A 23,249-nucleotide genomic window follows, 5' to 3' on the forward strand; every position below is an offset into this window, starting at 1 on the left:
TGTTATAATAATTAGCTTATAAATTTGAGCCATATTCGAGTTCGCTCACCATGAACTCACTCTGATCAAAGTGATTGCTTGATGTTAGAATGACCAATTGAAGTTAGGAAATGTGCCAAACATTTTGTGAACTCTTAAATGAGTTCATTAGAGGGAATTGTGAGAAAAGTTGTCTTTGATATGCAAGGCCTTCTCTGCTGGCCTAAAAAAATATCTGAATCACAGACTGATGTTAATTATGTTTTGTCCATGAATACTTATTAAATAATTCCAAATTGGCTGTCAGCTTCCTTTCATTGCTTTTCCCCTGGTTACGCTGCTTCCGGATGTGTTTTCATATTTAAGCATAACCAATCATATTTCAGCTATTATTTATTGCCAGGGTCAGAAATCTGCCTTGAGGCATTCACAATCAGTTCTGCAGGCTCTGCTGCAAAAAAACAAGCGTCGATAAAACTGTTGCTTTAAACAATCAGATTTCGAGTTGGCGACACCAATGCCTTCTCGCAGGCATAGGGATACGTCATCGCTTTCACCAACTATGATTGGCTAGTGATAGAGTGGACTAGCCAGAGCTACAAAACTGTATCTGGAGCGAGCTGCACAAGCAAATATATTATATATTGTTGTGTTGATTTAGTAGCGGTTTTGTAAACCCACGATGGCTGAAGGAGGAGAAGAAATTGATTTGTTTGCAGATTTACTGTCAAAGCCATTTTCAAGACGGTCTTTTCAAGAAAAAAAGCTGGACATCATTAAGAAAGGTCGGACAACTCCGAAGCAAGCAAGCCTGTCACAACCAGGATGGATTTTGTGTACAGATTAAAAGGATTTTTGGTGAGTGAAATATGGCTATATTCCTAAATAATATTTCAATTGTATGAGGTTATTATTGATGCTTTTTATGTGCCGCAGCTGTAACTGCAGTAAACTATTTTATAGCCATAAAATAGTTTTTGAGGGTTGGATTGATTCAGACATAGCTGAAGGTGCCGGTATGAAATTCACGGCCCGCCACTGTATTACACCTTGTATAACTCTTGTAGAACCAGCTTAAATAATATTCCTTTTGCGAACCAACTGTGGGATCATTCGATGCTTACACACTTGAAGACTTAAGATGCTGCATAATTGATCTGGAACAACTGCAGGAAAAAGATTGTGAGACGGTTGAAGCTGAAACTGCAAAAACAACTCCTTAGCTGGCATTAATTGTTCAACTTGTAACTTAAGGCATGGTGTTTCTGTTCAATAAAAAGTCTGCAAACTGCAGAGAGAGCAGAGGTTACAGCGCGGACCACAGGACGCAAACCATGGGGTCTGATGGCTGAACCTCTCCCTTTGCAAAGGTTAAAAAAGAAAGCTTGAGTTTGTCTTCTTTGCAGTCTTAAAAGTCAACAGTCTTACTCGGGAAGAGGTACAAAGTTCTACTACCTCAACAGGAGTTCTCTTATCTTTATTGCACAACAGAACAAAAATGCTTTTAAAATCATATTTTCTATTCTCTTATTATAAAGTAAGGTAATGTAGTTACTAACGTAATTGAATAAAAAGGAAAGTAATTTACTGTGATCCTTCACCACTTCGCGGGTTCAACATTTGAGGCTTTAGTACAGTGTTTTTTTATCATATAAAAAAATTCATAAAAATATCAAAATCCACGCTGAAACTCGGAAAGCGGAACACGGGTGTGAAATATGAAATGTATTCTTTTGTATTCTCTTGTATTCTTTTGTATTCTTTTGTATTCTTTGAGATACTCTTATATTTTAGTCACTAGAATAGAATTTTACAGAGACGCCGCCTACTGGATTTTCACAGTAACAACACCTATGGGTTAAGGCGCGTCATCTACTTCAATGTCACCTCCTTTAATGTCACCTCCCATTTTGTATTCCCGCCTAAAGTTTGTGTCACCGCCCATTTCTATGTCACGTGATTTTGTTTCAGTAAAGCTCGTGGAGCAGAGGGGGTGTGTGGGAGACATCTTTGGAAAAGCGGGAAGATAGACACATCTTCCAGCTTTTGCCTCGTGCCCCTCCTCCTTCTGCTGAAGCGTTTAAAAATCTCATTATTGCTGCCTTGGTGTGCTTCCTTATGTTTGACTTTTTTTGAATGTCAAGAGCGGACCTGACAACGGGATAAGAAATGGCGAAAGTCAGGGCTCCGCTTCTTCATTGGCGCTGAATTGGTTGGCACTTGGCGCTGAAGAAGAAGCGATATTTTACCATAAAAGAAGAATGACCAAGAAGGACAACGTCTTTTTAGGATCTAGTTTTCTTGTGCTTTTTTCCCCTGTGTGGCCTGTCCATGTGAATGCCTATTGTGTTCACCTGTCATTTCTCTCCACCTGGTATATCCCCAGCTTGCTCCTTCTTGTGTTACGCAGGTGTTCCTAATTGTCTTGTCAACCCATGTCTGTCTATTTAAACCCTATGTGTTTGTCAGTCCTGGTTGGATCGTATGCTTTGTCTGCTTTACACTGTGTTGCTCTGCATCGCTATGCCGCGTTCCATGTTCCAAGTTCCTCGTTTCCCCATTTCCTCCCTCTCAGGTTTGTTTTTGTTATTTGATTTATTGTTATTTTCTGGATATCCTACTTTAAGTATCAAAGTTTTTTTAGAGCACTCCACTCCCTTTCCCAGTTTGCTTCCCCACTTTTGGGCCCTTCTACATTCCACAATCGATGCCGCACCTACTTGACACGTCTAGCCAGGTCGGCTAATAACCTTGACACGTTGCACGCCTTTGCGGCATAAATGAATCTACATGGTGGAGTTCTTTTGTACGGCGGTCCCTAACCACCAGTCCATGGACCGGTACCGGTCCGCGAGCCATCTAGTGCCAGTCCGTCAGAGAAATAAATATTAACGTTTTCAATCTCGCCCTCCTACTTGAACTGAGAAAAGTTGTTATAATAATAATTCTAATAATAATAGATAATTGCTATTATTTTTGAGACATTTTTTGCCGTCGCGGAGGTCATCCAAGCACCCCCTCGACTCCGAGGACTAAAAAAATAACCAGCATAAGAGAAATTTACGCCATAGATATGGCTGTGAAGCTGTCATGACAATAGAACATCAACACACTGCATGGGGCCATTCAGAAGGAGACACCACCAGGAGATTGATGCCAACATGGTCAGAGCCATTGAATTTGCCAATCGTCTTGATGGTGTCAAGACAACAACAACAGCAATATTTGTACAAGAAAAGAAATGGCGGTCGCCATGTTCCTTGTGCACCAAAAACCTCTTGCAGAAAGAAACTCCTCTTGTTTGCTCTACGGCGCCCCCTGAACATTCCATCAATGATCCAATGCCTCTCGAATCTGACAAAGAGGACTTGGACTAAAACTCCCAATAAACTGTTTTTGTATTATTTAAATCAAGTGGAAAGGAACTATTTTCACTGTGAGTGCAGTACTTAAAGTATTTACATTTTTTATTTATAGAATATATTTAGATATAAATATGTTACAATCTTCATATGCCTATTAAAGGGAGTCAGATTATCAGAGGTTATATTTTCTCTTGCAAATAAAGAATGCTGGTGGGAGAACTGACCCTGAAGAGCCTTCATTGTATGTGTGTGTCCATGTCTCTCCAAATAAAAAACCCTCCAGAACATAAATACTATGAACACTAATATAAAATGCCAGGTCTACATTATCCGCAATATTTGAGGGGTTACTGTATTTGCTTATTCACAGAAGTTTGAAGTTTCAAATTTAAAAGAAAAAAAATGTGATTGTTATCATGATAATTGTCTATAGACTGATCTTTTTTTTAATCCTTTTTTATCCCCAAATTTTATCATATCGCCCAAGCCTACATTAAAATAACAATAATAATACGGAGAACAACAGGCTAAATAGGCATTTGTTAACATTACAGTTTTTCAGCTAACTAGCCTTAAAATAAGGCTGTCAGTGTGGAAAACAACGCAAGTCACACTTTAGTATTAGTCATAAGGCCAGCCAAACTATTAAAAAAAGTGTAACTTATAGTCCGGAAAATACGGCACTTTAAAATGCTGTGTTGTGTCTACCCACCGAGTGTTGTTCCGGGGCTCAGGTGACTGCAAAGTGGTTCTCCACTGCTCATCTTCCGCCTCAGATGCCCGCTCAGGAAGGGACTCATTCAGTCCTTGGATGGCGAGAGGTTCCGGAGTAGGAGGATGCTTCCAGAAGGAAGAAGGCCTTTGAAGAGAGCTCTGGTGCTGGACCAGGGGAGATTCTGTTGTCTGGCTGAGAGAGGCGTCTGTGTAGACTTCCGCAGAAGGGACATTGTCCATTTGGGCTCCAGAAGAAGGAGAAAGTTCCATGTGGAAGTCATGGAAAGGTGGAGATGGCAGCATCAGGGGCTGAATCTGAGTGGGGGAATGCTGGGCGGTAGGGGTGCCGGTAAACGTGGCTGTCATCTTTTGTTGTGGTTTTGATGTGGTGCCACAACGTGAGCTTGAGGAGCAACCTGAAAGGAACATTTTAAGAAGTAGCTTTTTATGGCCAGAAGCTAGCTCAAAAAGAAGGTAGGCGCAAGGAAGCAACATAGAACATAAAATAGAATATTTAACGTAGAATAAAACACATAGACTAAATGAGGACCCTATGGCTCAAAAACAAAACTGGCCATGTAGATTCCATCTATGATGTCAATAGCACTGCAACAGGAGTATTCACAGCCTTCCTAGTTTAAATGATTGGGATGTCTGACACTGTCGATGACGGGCAAATAAATGTTGGGTTCAATGTTGGTTCATTTTTGTTGATTTTAGGACACTTTCGGTACATTTGGGGGAATTATGAAGTCACTTCCTCTATATTTGGGATTATTTTCTGTTGATTTTGGAATATATTTATATGTCATTCCCTGTTGATTTTGGGGCCCTTCCTTTAGATTTTGGAGCATTCCTTGGGTGACTTCCAGTTCATTTGAAGAACCTGTTTATTTGGGGGCATGCCTGGGTAACTTAAAATTAAATTTGGGGCATTTTTTTTTATAAACAATAATGGCCACCAATGGATAGACACTGAAAGAGTTCAAGAAGAATAGGGTTTTCTATTTATGTGGCATTGAAAATGGTATCAAGTAGTGAGCATTTTTGTGAGTATTGAAAGTTTTAATTGCTTGACACCAGCAATCTTTTAAACAAGGCTTTGAAGCCCAAGTTCTGGTTGAAAACCACATTTTCAAGCCAAAGTCAGGTGGTTTAAGTGAGCCTACCTGTGACCAGGAGAAGGCTGCGTCTCTGTTGTCGTCCAGCTCGGTTCTCTGCCATACAAAAGTATTCCCCCGCATCGGATGCCTGCACGCTGGGAAAATGTAGAGATCCATCCTCTAGAGAGCAAGGGCGGCGAACAAGTTTGACACAAAGAGCAAAGATTTTAAACTGTGAGAGTCAAAGAACCAACACCACACAGAGATGCTTGGTGGTCCCTTATGTCAGAAGCAGCATAAAAAAATCCAATCTGCCAAAACATTTTTAAAATATAATTTTTTATTTGTTTTTAATGGGCCCTGATGAATTTGAGTGTGTTTTAAGAGAAAATATAAAAAAGAGAAACATGGAATGAAGGAAAGAGTGCATACAAAATATGATAAGAAGCAAAGAGCCGCATTCATTTTGGCCGGAACCCACGTGTTCGCCAGACCTGCTCTAGAGGTTCAACATATGATAAGCACTCAGATTGTACTTTACAAAATCCATTATGCCTAGACCCAGAGGATGTGTTGCACAGATACTGATACTAGTATCTGTACTGTATCGTCACTAAAGTGAAGTCAGCAATAACTTGGCGTACAATGGTACCTTGACTTAAGAAAATAATTTCACAAGTAGTTTTGTAAGTACAAATTTTGTAAGTAGAGTTGCATTTTACATGTAAATTCTCTCATTCGTTCCAAGGTCCTCAATATGCAACCAAGTAAACTCTTTAAAACTGGTCTAATTGTACCAATTTTGCATGAACGATGTGAGAAACAGAAAAAAAGAGAAAAAAACAAGTATTTATTAAATCATTAAAATCATTAAAATGAATAACAAACAGTTCGTTATCTTACAGTTATCTTACAGTCGCCAGGATTTACTCACTATCCGAAGGATATGCGAAACATCCGATTTCTCAACAAACTCTCCTTGGCTAGCCAGCCCACCAAAAGCGCGTCGAAGGCGGCGAAGGGACAGAAAACAGAAGCGTGGATGCCGGGCGGGCCTTGCTGCTAAGCTGAAACAACAACCACACCGAGCACCGCTTCCTAGTATCCTTTTGACCAACGCCCGATCCATCACCCACAAAATGGATGAGTTGGAACTTCGTATTGCTACCAACAGCTTTGTTAGAAACTGTAATATTATTATCATCACAGAAACGTGGCTACACCCGCATATCCCCGACGCTGCGGTATCGCTAGCTAGCCGAACGCTTTTTCGAAACGACCGTTCAAAAGTATTAACAGGCAAAAGCAAGGGAGGAGGACTGTGCATGTATATACAAAATGAATGGTGTTGTGACAGTAAGATTATTGACACTCACTGTTCCCCGGATTTAGAGTTATTAGCAATACGGTGTAGGCCCTATTATCTACCAAGAGAGCTAAATGTCGTCATAGCAACGGCTATCTATATACCTCCGAATGCTAACGTTAACACGGCACTTAACCTCCTGCTAACGGCTGTAAACAAACAACAGCTTGACCACCCCGATGGAGTTTTTATTGTCGCTGGTGATTTCAACAAGGCGTGTTTAAAGACTGTTTTACCTAAGTTTATTCAATACGTAAATTGTAATACTAGAGGAGACAAAACTCTTGACCATGTCTATTCTAACATCAAACATGCTTATAAAGCCACTTCCCTCCCTCACCTAGCTGGATCAGATCACCTCTGCCTATCTCTCACCCCCGCTTACACTCCACTCCGTAGGCAAACAACGCCACAAATAAAGATAATAAAAACTTGGCCCGACGACGCACTCTCTCGGCTGCAGGACTGTTTTTCCCACACCAACTGGGAACTTTTTGTACACGACAACCTCCAGGACTACACGGACTCTGTACTCTCTTACATAAAAAACTGCATTGACAACGTCACTATAGATAAACGAATACAGGTTTTTCCTAACCAAAAACCCTGGATGACCAATGAGACACAGGCACTCATCAAATGCCGTAACTCCGCCTTTAGATCAGGGGACAAGATAAAATATAGAGCTGCCAGAGCTGAGCTGAAAAGAGGCATTAAAAAGGCCAAGGCAGCATATACCAAAAAAATTGAGGAGCACTTTACAGAAAATAACCCAAAGAAGATGTGGCAAGGAATACGACATATTACCAACTACAATAACAATAATATGTCTGTTAATGCAGATGCCTCACTAGCGGAGGAATTGAACCGTTTCTTTGCCCGCTTTGAGACTGACAAATCAGACCCAGTCTCAACACCCCCACCACCACCCTGCAGCAATACACTGACGTTCCGGGAACAGGAAGTGAGACTGGTAATGCGGTCTGTAAACACCAGGAAGGCTGCTGGCCCAGACGGAGTACCTGGGAAGGTGCTCAAAGCCTGTGCTGACCAGCTGGCTGGAGTCTTCACATACATTTTCAATTGTTCCCTGCAACAATCCATCATTCCATCTTGTCTGAAATCTGCCACTATCATCCCTGTCCCCAAAAAGCCAACCATTGGCAGCATGAATGATTATAGGCCTGTTGCCCTCACGCCTGTGATCAGGAAGTGCTTTGAAAAGTTGGTAGCCCGCCATATCAGGAATACAATCCCTCCCTCAATTGACCCTCACCAGTTTGCTTATAGAGCAAACAGGTCCACTGACGATGCTATTGCCATTGCTCTTCATACAGCACTGAGCCACCTGGAACACCAGGGGAACTACGTGAGGATGCTCTTCATTGACTATAGCTCAGCCTTCAACACCATAAAACCGGACATTCTGACTGACAAACTCTCCCACCTTGGACTATTCTCTTCAATCTGCTGCTGGATAAAGAACTTCTTGACCAACCGACCACAGACTGTTAGACTTGGTCCCCACCTCTCTTCCTCCATTACACCAAGCACTGGCTCCCCTCAAGGCTGTGTACTGAGTCCTCTTCTGTACTCCCTGTACACATACGACTGTACACCCACCCACCAGTCTAACGCCATCATCAAATTCGCTGACGACACCACTGTGGTCGGACTCATCTCAGGAGGGGATGAGTCGGCTTACAGAGATGAGGTCAACAATTTGTCTTCGTGGTGCTCGGTGAACAATCTCACACTGAACACCACGAAAACTAAAGAAATAATCCTGGACTTTCGCAGACACGGCACAGATCTGGCCCCACTCATTAATGGAGTATGTGTAGACAGGGTCCAGTCCTTTAAATTCCTGGGGGTCCACGTCACGGATAAGCTCTCATGGTCTACAAACATCACGGCAGTGGTGAAGAAGGCTCAGAAACGACTCAATTTCCTCAGGGTACTTAGGAAGAACAACTTGGCCACCAAGCTTCTGATAACCTTCTATAAAACCACTGTAGAGAGCATCCTGGCGTACGGCATCACAGTGTGGTACGCTGGAAGCACGGCGGCAGACAAAAAGGCCGTGCAGAAAGTGATTAACACTGCCCAGAGGATTGTCGGCTGCTCTCTGCCCTCACTGGAAGACATTGCCAGCCCTAGTTACCTCAGCAGAGCCAAGAACATCATAGGGGACCCTTACCACCCTGGCCACAATCTGTTCCAGCTGCTGCCCTCTGGAAGACGCTATAGGTCCCACAAAGCACGGACAAGTAGGCCTAAGGACAGTTTTTTCCCCACATCCATCAGACATCTAAACTCGCGGTAACATAACACACATTCCCTTCTGCGGTAATATAAAAAGAGGTTTTGGGTGGTGATTTGCCTCCTACTAGCTGACTGAAGTAAGGTAAGTGGAAGACAGTGAGAGGTAAGCGAGAGGTAAGCGACCTGTATCCACAATAGCAGAATGCCAATTACAAGTCCGTACTAGATTTAGGTCTTTTGCCGAGTAAACGTAGCTTATGGAGAAGCACCATCAATTTCGTCACACGCAGTTTCGGCGTGTGATGACAAGTAGGCTTTTTTTTGTGTTGTGATAACTACAACAGGGGCCTATGTCCGATTATTATGATTATTATTATTATGATTATTATTTTAAATATTTTCTATGGTTGTTGAAGGGCGTAGGTGAGAAAGGAGGAGGCCACCATTTGGCAACTGACAAAACATACAAACACACAAACACACAACATAACATTATGAATTAGCCAATCTTAACTTTCTTGGGGTCCAAAATAAAAATACAGAATAAAGTTGCTTTAAACAATCTCAAAAGCACTGTGTTAGAACTCCTTAACGACGAATGCCGGTCGGAAGCAAAAAAATAATAATTGAGCATGGAGACAGCTTTCTCCTAGCCAATGGGAGGCCAGCTGGATGTTGGAAGTCAGCCAATGGGAGGCCAGCGAGGAGATGGGAGAGCAACTCTATCATGCCAATTTGAAAATTAAATACTGGATACAGGAAGTTTATTTACGTTTGATTTTTGAGGATAGACCTCCAATTGTGTGTCATCCACCTGCTGTAAATTTAAATGAGTATGTCATCTAATGCATTTGAAGAACTTCTTTCTGGAGCCTAACCCGGCCGTCTTCGAGCAAAGGGCAGACTACACCCTAGACTGGTCACCGGTCAGGCATAGGGCACGCAGAGAGACAAACGACCATCTGCACCCCCAATCATACTGCCACCAGCAGAAATTGAGCCCACGCCTGCCCGCACCGAAGTCAGGCAAGTGAACCTCTACACCACGAGGCGGCATTCAAGATAGTATGCAGTAATTTATTACTGCAGCTTTATTCAGGCGAAAGGTAGACTAAATCCTAAACTGGTCGCAGGTCAGTTGTAGGGCACATACAGAGATGGACAAACATTTGCACTCACAATCACATCGCCACCGAGTGAGAATTGATCCCACGCACCAAAATCAGGTGAACCATTAATTTGTGATTTAAAATAATATAAAAAAAATTCTCGGTACTTTATCAGTAGAATCACTGTTTGAATCAGTATCGTGAGGCAAAAATGGTATCAATGCAACACTACCCAGAATTTTGACAACCTGTGCTCAAGTGGACACGATGACACTCACCATCTACGTGTTTCCCTTCAGAGTTAACCACGGGGTCCCTTGCCTCACGGTCTGTGGTCCAGGTGTAATGGATGGGCAGGACCCCGACGGCCACGCAGGGGAGCACCGCTGATTCCCCAAGCTCGCGAGCCACTCTGACCAATTCGCTCACTATGACAGGAGTCACTGAAAAGTCAATCCAAGGAATAATTCCAACATTGAGCTTTAACTTGTGTCCCAAATTCATATGATTGATTTTTTTTTTAAATAAGATTTTCTAGGCACGTACCTGTGACGGTAAGTGTGACTGTGGCCTGACTGTGGCCGAGCGCGTTGGAGGCGTCGCACATGTACACTCCTTCGTCGTAGCTCCGAGCGGATTCGATGATCAGTGTGGCGTTCCTCCATCTTTGAATACATTCACTCATTCATTCATTTGCTGAGCAGCTTATCCTCACAAGGGGCGCAGAAGGTGCTGGAGCATATCCCAGCTAACTACGGGCACCAGGCGGGAACACCCTGAATCGGTGGCCAGCCGGGCACAAGGGCTACGAACAACCATTCATGCTCACACTCATACATAGGGGCAATTTAGAGCAGCGGTCCCTAACCACTGGTCCATGAACTGGTACCAGTCCGCGAGCCACCTGGTACCGGTTCATCAGAGAAGTAATTACACCGTTTTCAATCTCGCCCTCCTACTCGAAATGACAAAAGTTGTTATACAGTAATTCCTCAAATATCGTTGATAATGTAGGCCAGACATGGCCGCGATAATCGAAAAACCGTGAAGTAGGATCACCCCTATTATTACTACCATACTACATGTTTTCTCGCCTATACAAAAATAAATGTACACAAGAACAATTAACAAGAAGTGTATTTATTGAATATTACAGTTATGAAAAGAAAAAAATATAAATACTTTAAACACGGTGAAAATAGTTCCTCTCCGCTTGATATAAGCACAAAAAACAGGTTAATGGGAGTTTTTGTCCAAGTCCTTGAAGGGGAGCCCCCTTTCAGCAAGGTTTGTGAAACAGTTTGTGAAGGCTTTCGTGATCCAGGCTCTCTAGTTGCTCATCCAGTAGACAAGCGGCAAGGCTTTGTTCTTGTTTTGCTCCGCTTTTTAGCCTAAATCCCCGCTCCGCAATGGAGAGGCATGTCAGGCCCGGGCCAGACTGGTGACAGGGTGTGCCTGCCATCCAATCACAGGCCCAGCCCCTGATGACTCAAGCGCTTCCAGGTGTGAGTCATTAGCCAGTGAGGAGTATTTAAGGCCACCAAGAACATGACCACGCCGGTACCAGGGGAGCACCGCCGATTCCCCAAGATCGCGAGCCACTCTGACCTTTATCGATCGCTGGATCGTCTTATCAGTTTCACTGTTAGGTACCCTCTCGTATTTTCTCCTTGCCTGCCTTATTGATCTTAGACCTCTTGTTTGCACCCAGGATTCCGACCACGCTCAGCCCCATGACCACGGACCACAGATAACGACTTTGCCTTCGCCCTTTGTACCCTCCATTCCGGACTTCACGGCTACCGACCTTTCTTCTATGACTAACGACTCGTCTACACTATCCCCTCTTGTGCCTTGTCCGTCTCATTGACGATTCTAATAAAAGATTCGAAAACCAGACTCGCAACCCTTGCCTGCTTTGGGGTCCTCCATTACCGATCGTAACAGCACGATCCAGCCAACATGGACCCCGCGGGCTCAGTCCAAGCCCCCACCGATTAACCGGCGCCGCTCATGGATCAGCACAGCCAAGCAATCCACTTCCTGCTGCCTGAAGTATCGAAAATAACTCAAACCCTCAAGTCCATACAGGCACAACTCACGCCCTTGCCTCACTCACAGAATGCACGGCCAACCCCAGCCACGCCAAAGGTAACACCGGTATTGCCACGCCGCGAACCTATGGTCCCACCGCCCGTCCATCGACTCGCCCTTTACCCCGCTGCACGGTTCCTGCATTTTTTCAAAACTAGACCTCCGCAATGCCTACCAAATTCAGGAGAGGGACGAATGGAAGACCGCCTTCGGCACCCCCCTGGGCCATTTCGAATACCTTGTGATGCCTTTTGGCCTCTGCAATGCCCCGGCAGTGTTCCAGTCACTGATTAATGACGTGCTCCGTGATATGCTCAATCAGTTCGTATTCATCTATCTGGATGATATCTTGTTTTTTTCACGCATCCTTGAGGAGCACGAGCTCCTGGCCCTGGAAGAATGGCGGCACCACCTGGAAGGGGCTAGCCAGCCTTTCACGGTTCTGACGGACCACAAGAACCTTGAATACCTCAGGTCGGCCCGGAGGCTGAACCCTCGCCAGGCCAGGTGGACCATGTTTTTTGGTAGGGTTAATTTCACGCTAAACTATATCCCAGGTTCCAGGAACGGGAAGCCGGATGCGTTATCCCGCGTTTTCCATTCCCCGATCTCGGAGGAGGAGCCCCCAACTATCCTACTTCCCTCCTGCATGGTGGCTAGTATGAGGACGGGGCTGGAGGCCGAAGTATTGAGGGCCCAAGAATTGGAGCCGGACCCAAGAAGAGGTACGCATAAGGACCTTTATGTTCAGACCCCAATGCAGTCCAATGCTTTTGGTGGCTGACATTAAGGGCAGATACATGATCCTTCGTATCTGCCTGCTAAGTGTGCGTGTGCAACAAATCCTCCACCAAGCTGAGCTCCGGTCTACTCCTTCCACTCCCAATTCCTAGCCGTCCCCGGTCTCATATTGCGGGCGACTTTGTCACGGGCCTTCCTGAATCCTAGGGTAACACCGTCATACTCACCATGGTCGACCGGTTTTCCAAGGCTGCCCACTTCATCAACCTCCGAAAACTACCTTCAGCCCAGGAGACGGCCGCCCTCCTTATGCAGCATGTTTTCCGCCTGTATGGAATCCCGGCCGAAATCGTCTCCGACCGGGGTCCACAATTCACTTCTCACGTCTGGTCTGCCTTCTGTGCAGCCCTTAAGATCACAACAAGCCTCTCCTTGGGATATCATCCGCAGTCAAACGGTCAGTGCGAGCGCACAAATCAGCAGTTGGAGGCAGCGATTCGCTGCGCCACCCATGCCGACCCAACCACCTGGAGCGACCATCTGCCCTGGATTGAGTATGCCCACAACTCCCACCCTAACTCCTCCTCCAACCTGTCCCTTTTCGAGTGCTTCCTAGGCTATCAACCCCCCTTATTTCCTTCCCTGGAAGCAGATATTGCCGTGCCCTCCATCCAGGCACACCTGACCAGATGTGGCCGTGTCTGGGAAGAGGCCCGTGCTATGTTTCAGCTTGCCGGGCTGCAACGGGAGAGTTGTGTGCTTGTGTCCTTTGAAGCCCCCCACTAGCCTCTTCGTTGCTGCTGATCGGGTGATATGACAGTTTAGGAGGATCTAGGCAAGGAAGATGATCAGCTCCAGACTACTGAGGGACTGTGCGGACCTTGTGGACTTCCTGTGTGTGGCTCCAGTTTTTTACCTAGGTCTACAATGTCTTCTGTGTCTGTGCTTGCTACTGTCTTGCTACTGCAACCAAGGGAATTTCCCGAATACGGGATGGAATAAAGATCTAATCTAATGTGCGCAAAGGGAAATCCATTTGCAACAAAACAGGCAATGCAAGGGTTTGCACTCCTCAGCCTTTTTTAATGTAGGTCGCGTCATTCTTCTGCCGTGAAATTCTTCTTCTTCGGTGCGTCATTCTTCTTCTGCGTTGCATTTCTTCTTCTTTGGTGCTGAGTGGCGCCCAATTCAGCTCCGAAGAAGAAGCGGAGCCCTGATTTCCACTATTTTTCATCTCCTGTTTTCCGGTTGTGATTTCAGTGTGAATTTTGACACTTTTCTTAATTTTTTTATACTTAATATAAAATCCGCAATGTATTGAAGCCGTAGAAGTTGAAGCCGCAAAGTAGTTAAGGATCACAGTAATAATGATAAATTATTCTGATTATGCTTGCTTTTTCCTTTTGCCATTGCCGCCCGTGCACCATCTCCCCCTCCACGCTTTTGTCTTGATTTGTTGCCCACCACAAACGCCGGTCTGCGCGAAAATAGGAAGAGCTTTTCAGGTCCGCGGTGATAGAAAGGTTTGGGACCGCTGATTTAGAGTGTTCAATAAGCCTACCTTGCATGTTTTTGGGGTCTGGGTGGAAACTGGAGTACCAGGAGAAAACACACACGAGCCCGGGGAGAATATGAAAACACCACATAGTGAGGACCGACCCGGGATCAAACCCTTGACCACGGAACTGTGAGGCCGGCGCGCTGACCACTCAGATGCGGGGCCGCCTGGTTGTGAGATAAGATCACATATCGAACTACCCGCTGGATTATCGAGTATTATTTATTCGGATTTCGCACAGGGACGACAACTCACCCTGAGGTCAACTTGGCCCCCGTCTGTTTGGAGCGTCCCTTCTTGAGCCAGCTGATGGATGGCGGAGGCTCGCCCGATGCCTCGCATTGCAGAGATGCCCGGTCCCCCAGTGCCACCATTAGGGCGCGTGGCCGCAAGGTCACTGAAGGCGCAGCTAGGCAAAAAAAATGTAAACAACACCGGAATCGCTCCGGTTTTAGGAAGGGTTAGTCCTGCTTGAAATCCATCTAAAGAGGGGTCTTTAAAGCTATGCGGCACAGGCATGAATGATGCCGCGTTGGTTCCCACCTGATCAGGACAGATTTTCTAATGCCAATAAAAAATTTCAGCCGAACTATGCAATTGCATATGCATGCTTTTGCTCTGGTGGCTCACTTCCTGTTGATTTTGGGTCACTTCCTGTTATTTTTTACTCATTTACAGGTCACTTCCTGTTGATTTTGGAACATTCACAGTTCCTTTTTTGATTGAACATTCTGAAATGCCCCTAGGTATGAGTGCGAGCGGGAAATGGTTGTCCATCTTTTGTGCCCTGCGATTGACTGGCCACAGATTCAGGGTGTCCACTGCCTGGTGCCCATAGTTAGCTGGGATAGGCTCCCGCCCCCAACCCCCCCCCCACCCCCCCGGACTCATTAGCGGCCACGGACGGCGGTAAAATGCAATTAATTTGAACTGGAAAGAGCCAATGAATAAATTGATTGCACGTCTAGCGCTGTCAATGGCACCGAAACAAGCATCTATTACCAAGGACAGTGAGCTTAGCCGGCCTGCTCCTCCTGCTTATGTTCAGCAAAAGGTTGACCGTCTGGCAAGTGTATATGCCGTCGTCTGCCAAGCTCACATTGACCAAACGAAGAGTTCCTGACGTCTTTTTCTGCCAGCCGCCGCCATATTCCCCCTGAAATGCACATACGAAAAAAACATTAATAAACGTATTATTAAATTCCAGGCCACCTGCATCATTTTGTGTAGTCCGCGGAAGTAAATCAAATGCATGTCATGCTTCGTGGTACATTGTCAGAAAATATTGACTGTTTTTTCTTTTCTTTTTTTTCAAAATAGAGGGTTTTTTTTTTACATCTGATCCAAAATCAACAGAAAATGACCCAAAATGAAAGGAAGTAATCCAAATTCAACAGGAAGTGGCCTGTAAATGCCCCAATATTATTATGAAGTGACCTCAGAAAAACTGCAAGTGAGCAAGAAATGTCCCCAAATAAACATGAAATGAACCTAAAATCAGCAAAAATGACCCCATATTAACATTAGGTAACCCAATATAAGAAATACAAGAAATACTCGAGAATAGACACAAGGTGAACCTAAAATCAACATGATTGACTCAAAATAACACGAAATAATCCAAAATCAACAGAAAGTGACCTGTAAATGCTCCAATATTAACATGAGAAGACCCAAATTCAAAAGTTAGTCATCAAGAAATCCCCAGAAACAACATGAAGTGACCCTAAATTATCAGTAAGTGAGCAAGAAATGCCTCAAAGTCTAGAGAAAACGATAAAAAATGAACAGAAAGAGAACTAAATCAAGAGGCCGTGACCCAGAAATGGCCCCAAATAAACAGGAAATGACCCCGAGATGCGATGAAAAATTTCCCAAATTTTAACAGGGTGTTAGGGATTGATTTTGTCATGTGTTGTTGTTGTTTTTTCCCTGCTTTTAACCTGTCCTTGTGTTTGGCCATTGAGTTCACCTGTTGTTTCCCCACCCCTAGTGTATTTCCATCTCGCTGCCTCTCGTTTGACCCAGGTGTTTTTGATTATCTCATCAGCCTATGTCTGTGTAATTAAACCCGGTGTATTTGTCAGTCCTGGTCGGATCGTCTGGTGTTCTCGCCTGTGACAGCCAAAACTAACAAACAGACTCAAGGACATTTTTTTCCCGAGAGCCGTCACCATACTCAACTCGAGTTCTGCAGCTAGGAGGACCTAATCAAGACTAATGTCATATCTTGTACTAACACTAAAACTCCATAGGCTGCAAACCACTTTAGTCACTTTTTGTGCCTACCGTATTTATTCGTGTCTGACCCATAATTTGTGGCTACCTTTGCCCTGCCCTGGTACCTTTTGAATAAATAGAAACCACCACAACTGGAGTTGTCCTTGTGCCTGTTTTGGGGCCCTCAGCCCACGACCATAAGAACTACTTATTTATTGATTTCCATTTTTTGATTCATTCATTCATTTTCTGAACCGCTTGATCCTCATTAGGGTCATGGAGGGTGCGAGAGCCTATCCCAGCTGACTCCGGCCAGCTGATCTAAGCGGTGGCTAAGCTGACTCTAAAAAAAATGCCCCTAGGTATGGGTGTGAGTGTGCAGGGTTGTCTGTCTCCTTGTGCCCTCCAATCAGCTGGCCACCGATTCAGGATATCCCCCGCCTCTGGCCCGAAGTCAGCTGGGATAGGCTGCACACCCCACTAGTGAGGATAAAGCGGTTCAGAAAATTAGATATGTTTTTGAGAACCTAAGTTATTTAAGTTTTGTTAGTGCACTCTTACTCCGCACCTCTGCCTCCTGCCCTGCATTTGGGTCCAACCACTCTCCCTGTACACCTGACCGCATTACATGGAGTGATCTTTAACTGCCATTGACGGCACTAGATGAACGATCAATTTGAGTTGTTTTCAGGGAACAAGCCAACAATTTTTTAATAGTAGGTAGTCAATGGAAAATTTGAGCGCCGTGACAACAGTGTACCCTAGTTGGTTGGCCCTCCGAAGGAAACCAAAACTACAAAAATGAGTTTGATGTTCAGTACCTGGGTTTGTGTGCCCGCTGTGACCAAGCTTCCATCTTTGATCCAGATGATCATGGCAGGGGACGAACTTTCGCCAGAAATGCAGTGGAAGGAGGCCTCCTCTCCTTCTTTTACTCTTTGATCTCTTGGGCTGAAGAAGACCTCCTCCAGACCTGATAAAACACCAACCGTCATTTCACATCTAAGTAAAACGATGTTGCAACTACAATTGGGAAGACGGCATCACACCACACATTGGGGGACTGGCCGCATTGGCTGAGGATGCAACTGAACTCACCCAGCCAGGATGAGACTACCATGCTGAACAGGGTGCCTAAGAAGAGGCTGCCGAGCTTTTGTGGGGGGTGGACAGGCATCCTATTGCTGAACTCCACTGAAGGCGACAGAAAAGCACTCCATGGCTTAAGCCATTTTGCACACCTTCAAAAATAAGTCAACGAGGTTGTTCAACCGCTGGCAGTCGTTGTTCAAATGGATATAGTTTAGGTGTGTGTGGGTGTATATATAATATATATAATAGATGTATGTATGTATATATATATATATATATATATATATATAATATATATATATATATATATATATATATATATATATATATATATATATATATATATATATATATATATAATATATATATATATATATATATACATACATCTATACATATTACTATTTCTGCGAAAGTGCGTGTGTGTGTCTGCATGTGTGTGCGTTAGTGTGTTTGTCCGTTAACATCGGACAAAATGGAGACAACACCGTACATCTGATTTGAATGCGGTTTTGAACAAAAAAAAATGCAAATGTACGACTCTAGGATGTTACCACGCTCGATTTTTTTAAAAACAATTTTTCTTACTGGGAGTTGCATTTTTATGGTAAAAAAAATGCAACTTGGGCTATTTTTTTTGTACATGCGAAACTTTTAGACAAAAAATACTTTGTTTATTTAAAACACCATGAAGACGCAAACATTTTAAGCTTATCTTTTTCCAGGTCAATGGCTGCACGTAGCTAAAGTCCCGGAACGCATCAAGCTCGTACTAAGAATGAATAAAAACCCTTGATATTAGAGTGCATTCTCAAAAACAACCTATTACTAAATTTAGCACGTTTATGTTAAAACGGCTGCATTTTACATCTAACAAGCAGAGGGGCCTGGCTTCTGTTGCTTCAATTGGTGCTTCATGTCCAGGTGAAGTCAAGGGTTGGTTTCCGTTTCAGCTCCTTAAAAAAAACAATTCATCCAGGCATTGTCGTCCAGTTTGAGGGTAGCCTTTTGCAACTTTGGGTAAATTTTTCCGGTACACGCAAACCAGCCAGACCAATAATTATCTGCTTTTCCATAGCACAATTCAGAGACAAAGATGAAGATGATGCGTTTAAGTGAGTAAACACATGAGTAGGTTGCTGGATGGAGTATATTTATCTGAACACGTCAGTAAGTGGATGGGTGATAGATGGATGATGAGTCCCATAATAGATGAGAAAGTGTAAGGTGGGATGATGTGTAAGTGAACACGAATGGATGAATGATAACTGAGTGAACTTGGGAGTATGGAGATGAATGGAAGATAGTAAGTGAACACATGAGTAATGGTTGATGGATGATGGTGGTTAAATAAATACATTCATACCTCTACTTACGAATGTCTCTAGGCACGACATTTTCAGGTTACGTAAGCTTTTTATATGCAAATGAGTGCCTCGAAATACAAAAAAGATCCAAGTTACGAAATCCCCCAAAAAGTGAATGCATTTCCTTGTCCGTTATTTTATTTATGAAATATTGTCGCGGCTGCATCGATTCTCACTTTAGAACCTCGCTACACTCCACTGGGCTCTCATTGGCGGTCTCACAACAACCACTATCCATGGTTCAAGATTCTCTCTAATGTACTTTTGACTTTCGTCGTCACGGAGTTACGACAGTGTTTTTTGATGAATTTTTCCAAGTGTGGATAAGGCAGCTCCTTCTGTTTTTATCATCATGACTCCCAAAAAAATTACCAGTGTGAATGAAAAGAAGTGGTCAGCGTGGAGGACAATGACGAGTTTGTCGAGGGGCATAAAAACGAACTCTCCATGAGAACACTCGGCAAGAAGGCGGACGAGGAGGAAGCAGCGAGCATTGCAGCAGCAAATAATTGAAGAAATGCTGGAGAAATTTCACTAACTTTCTGTCATCATAGAAAAAAACACATCCAGAAAACCGTTCACGAGTTGTGCGATCGCCCACTTTGATGACGTTTGTCTGTTGCATTAAAGAAGCATTATTAAAAGTTGTCAAAGGCAATCGTCTTTGGATAGTTTCTTTTTCAAAACCTCCGTCAACCAGCACTGCAGAAGGGCAACTTAAATCCAAACAGGTAAGAACAAGTAGCGACTAATAAAATGGGTGAAAAATTAAATTCCAAAGAAATCATAAAATGTTCATGATTGTTGTTAACTAATGTTGTTAATGTTGTTGTTTGAATTGTTAACGCTGTGTTTATTAAATGTCTGTTCATGTGTTTGTGTGCTATCTCTATGTTCCCTACAGTTAGCGTCCTCTTGTTCCCCTGTGTTTCAACACGGGGAGATTTTGTAAACTTCTTATTTATTTTAAGACATCAATAAATAATTTCATGATCATTTTCTTTCATTTTTGTGTGTTTCTCACATGACCAATTTTAAAGGGTTTAGTTGGTAGTTGTGTGAGGACTGTGGATACGAACTAGAGAATTTATGTATAAAGCACTGCTCTACTTACGAAATCTTCAACTTACAAAAAAAGTTCTGGAACCAATTAATTTCGTAAGGAGAGGAATGACTGGACATGTAAGTGGATGGATGGATGATATAAGTGGGTAAATACATGAGTATAAATTGATGGATGGAGAATATTTAACTGAACATGTGAGTAGTAAGTGCATCGGTAATGGATGGATAATGAGTAAGTGAACATGTGAGGAAGTAGAAGGATGGATGATGAGTGAACACGTGGATAGACATATTATTGGCTGTTTAGTGAGTGAACTAATGAATAAGTTGTTGAATAAAATAAACACATCTGTACTGACTGGGGTCCGCACATACCAGTAGACAGATGCGAGCATAATGGGGTGTAAGCATGAAGACATCATTAAGTAAATGAATAAACCAGGATGAAGTAGCGAGACGAATGGGCAATGGATAAATGCGTGGGTGAATGCATAATAAAGGCAGCACCTCCTAAAACAGCATTCGGTGACTCACAAGACAAGTGTGCTCAAGAGCCTGCAAATCACTGAGTGTTTAGTTTAGCATTGATCATCTTAATAAATAAAGTCGATATGTATTTCAATACTTACTAATGTCTGATAACGTCGCTATGTGTGTGCCCGCTCTCCTCTTGATGTACTCTCGCATTGAGACCGTGCCAATAAACAGCTGCCGCACACAAAGGCACACGCACATACACACACTTGTGGGTGCTCATTGAAAGCCAACAGCTGGAATGATTAAGCAAAAAAAAATCTATTTTTTTTTAAAAAGTAAGCCATTTTTGGAAGTGATCTTGTGTACACTTAGAAATAGAAAAATTTGAAACTAAATGTGAAAAAATGTGGTATGAGCGTTCTGCAGGAAAATACACTTTAAAAAATCAGTCACTTCCAATTTTGATCTGAGAGGGGCCCTGGACAGGACATATTTCACAATCCCTAGCTCAGTTACAGAATTGTTCAGGTTCATCAGATTTATAGATGTAACAATTTAAAAGGGGGAAGAAATATTTCAAAAGAATCGGTTTGTCACACTGGTCTGTGTCGCCACCTTGAAAATGGAGATGGTCGCTGATGTGTTTAGCATAATAGCATGGAAATTGAAAGCACAAATGCAGCCATTTGTATGGGATTCTGCCCCAGTGTGAATTTTAATTAAAGAGAACAAAGGTAAAACGCGACACGCTAGCTCAGCCTGAAGACAACATCAAACGAAGTGGCTTCAACCAAAACAGGAGATGCTCAATTTCTAGTAGTGAGTGATAGTAACAATGATTACAGTTAAAACTGTAAGATGCAATTTTCGGATAAGTTGTGTAGGGATGCTTTCACTTCTTGTACATTTTGGGTCATTTTCAGATGACTTCGTTCTCAAGTCATCAGGGGCTATTCATTTATCACCCGTAATGTCCATCCTCGCAAGCGTTGCAGGAATTACTGGATCTTATCACAGTTGACTATATAATAATAGGCAGACTACACACTAGACTGGTCGCCAGTCAGCTGTCGGGCACAAAGAGAGACAGACAACCAGTGACACACACATTCATACCCCAACCGAGCGGAATCGATCTCACACTTGCCTGCACAGAAGTCAGGCGACTGAAACACTAATAAGCAGGTCAATCACAGCCAATGAGTAAATAGTCTGATAATCTTTTAAAAATTAGTTAAGAAATAAGATAGAAGATAGAACAGAAAACCAGCACATGGCATTGTAGATGCAAAGCCAAGAAACAACGCTAACAAATGGTGACCACCGAAGTGATGTTTTGGGGTTCCAGGACGAAATGATGACCTTCTTCACAAACTCAAAATATGTTAGCAGATTTTACCTCTCCGCAATTACACATTCATTCAATCATTCATTCATCCATCCGTCCGTCCATCCATTCAGCTATCCATCCGACCAAAACCAATCGCAACACCCCACCCACCCACCCACACATTCATCCATCCAGCCATCGATCCATCCTTCCACCCATCTATCCATTGATCCTGAACTGCTTTACCCTTACTAGGGTCAAGGGGGTGCTGGAGCCTAACCCGGCTGAAACACTGGCCAGCCGATTGCAGGGCATGGGGAGACGGACAACCATTCGCGCTCACACTCATACCTAGGGGCAATTTAGAGTGTCCAACCAGCCTGCCATGCATGTCTTTGGAATGTGGGAGGAAACTGGAGTTCTGGTGTTGTTAACCCGGTTTCTGCTACCCAATTACGTACTATGTATGATCTTCCCATCCTTCCTCCTCCACATGGTCTTTTTGATGATGTTCTAATGGAAAATTGTGAAATAATGTCTGTGTCCAATTTTCCCTCAAGTTTTTCATGTCTGGGCATACAGATAAACTCCCTGAGCACACTGACTACTGTGAGCAATGTCAGAAGTGCTCGCTATGGCCACACACCAGTATCCCACCTGCCATCAGCAGGTGCATTTCTACTTCCCATATATGTGTATGTATATATATCTATCTATCTATCTATATATATATATATATGGATATATATATGGATATATATATATATATATATATATATATATATATATATATATATATATATATATATATATATATATATATATTCCCAGGGGGGAAAGGAAGCCAACAGACGATTTGGAATTATTTAATAAGTATTGATGGACAAAATATAATATATGATTCAGATATTTCTTAGGCCAGCAGAGAAGGCCTTGAAGGCCCTGACGGCCCGCCACTGATATATATATATATATATATACATACATACATACATACATACATATATATATATATATATATATATATATATATATATATATATATATATATATATATATATATATATATATATAATTATAATAATCGGACATAGGCCCTGTCGTCATCATCAACAACAAAAAAGCCTACTTGTCATCACACCCAGAAACTGCGTATGACGCAGTTATCAGTGAGTATATAGCAGTTATCGGCCCCTATATCAGTGGCGGGCCGTCGGTGGCCTTTTCTGCTGGCCTAAGAAATATCTGAATCATAGATTATATTTTGTCCATCAATACTTATTAAATAATTCCAAATTGTCTGTTAGCTTCCTTTCCCCCTGGTTGCACTGCTTCCAGATGTGTGTTTTCATATTGAAGCATTTTACCAATCACATTTCAGCCATTATTTGTTGCCAGGGTCAG

At 43.2% G+C, this 23,249-nt stretch overlaps 1 protein-coding gene across 1 annotated transcript in view; it reads right to left on the reverse strand.

The window, feature by feature from the left end:
* Window positions 1-17,719, reverse strand: part of LOC144074802 (uncharacterized) — a 36,086-nt gene extending 18,367 nt beyond the window's left edge. Inside the window, exons 1-8 of the mRNA XM_077601403.1 lie at window positions 17,613-17,719; window positions 17,336-17,487; window positions 15,297-15,450; window positions 14,550-14,703; window positions 10,448-10,566; window positions 10,180-10,344; window positions 5,228-5,341; window positions 4,057-4,474 (exon numbers count right to left, since the gene is read on the reverse strand). Of these exons, the coding sequence (XP_077457529.1) occupies window positions 4,057-4,474; window positions 5,228-5,341; window positions 10,180-10,344; window positions 10,448-10,566; window positions 14,550-14,703; window positions 15,297-15,450; window positions 17,336-17,487; window positions 17,613-17,691 (1,355 nt within the window). The 5' untranslated portion in view covers window positions 17,692-17,719. The remainder of the gene's footprint in view (window positions 1-4,056; window positions 4,475-5,227; window positions 5,342-10,179; window positions 10,345-10,447; window positions 10,567-14,549; window positions 14,704-15,296; window positions 15,451-17,335; window positions 17,488-17,612) is intronic.
* Window positions 17,720-23,249: the final 5,530 nt, after the last annotated feature.

Source organism: Stigmatopora argus, chromosome 5 (assembly GCF_051989625.1).
Source record: "Stigmatopora argus isolate UIUO_Sarg chromosome 5, RoL_Sarg_1.0, whole genome shotgun sequence".
Taxonomy (NCBI): Eukaryota; Metazoa; Chordata; class Actinopteri; order Syngnathiformes; family Syngnathidae; genus Stigmatopora; species Stigmatopora argus.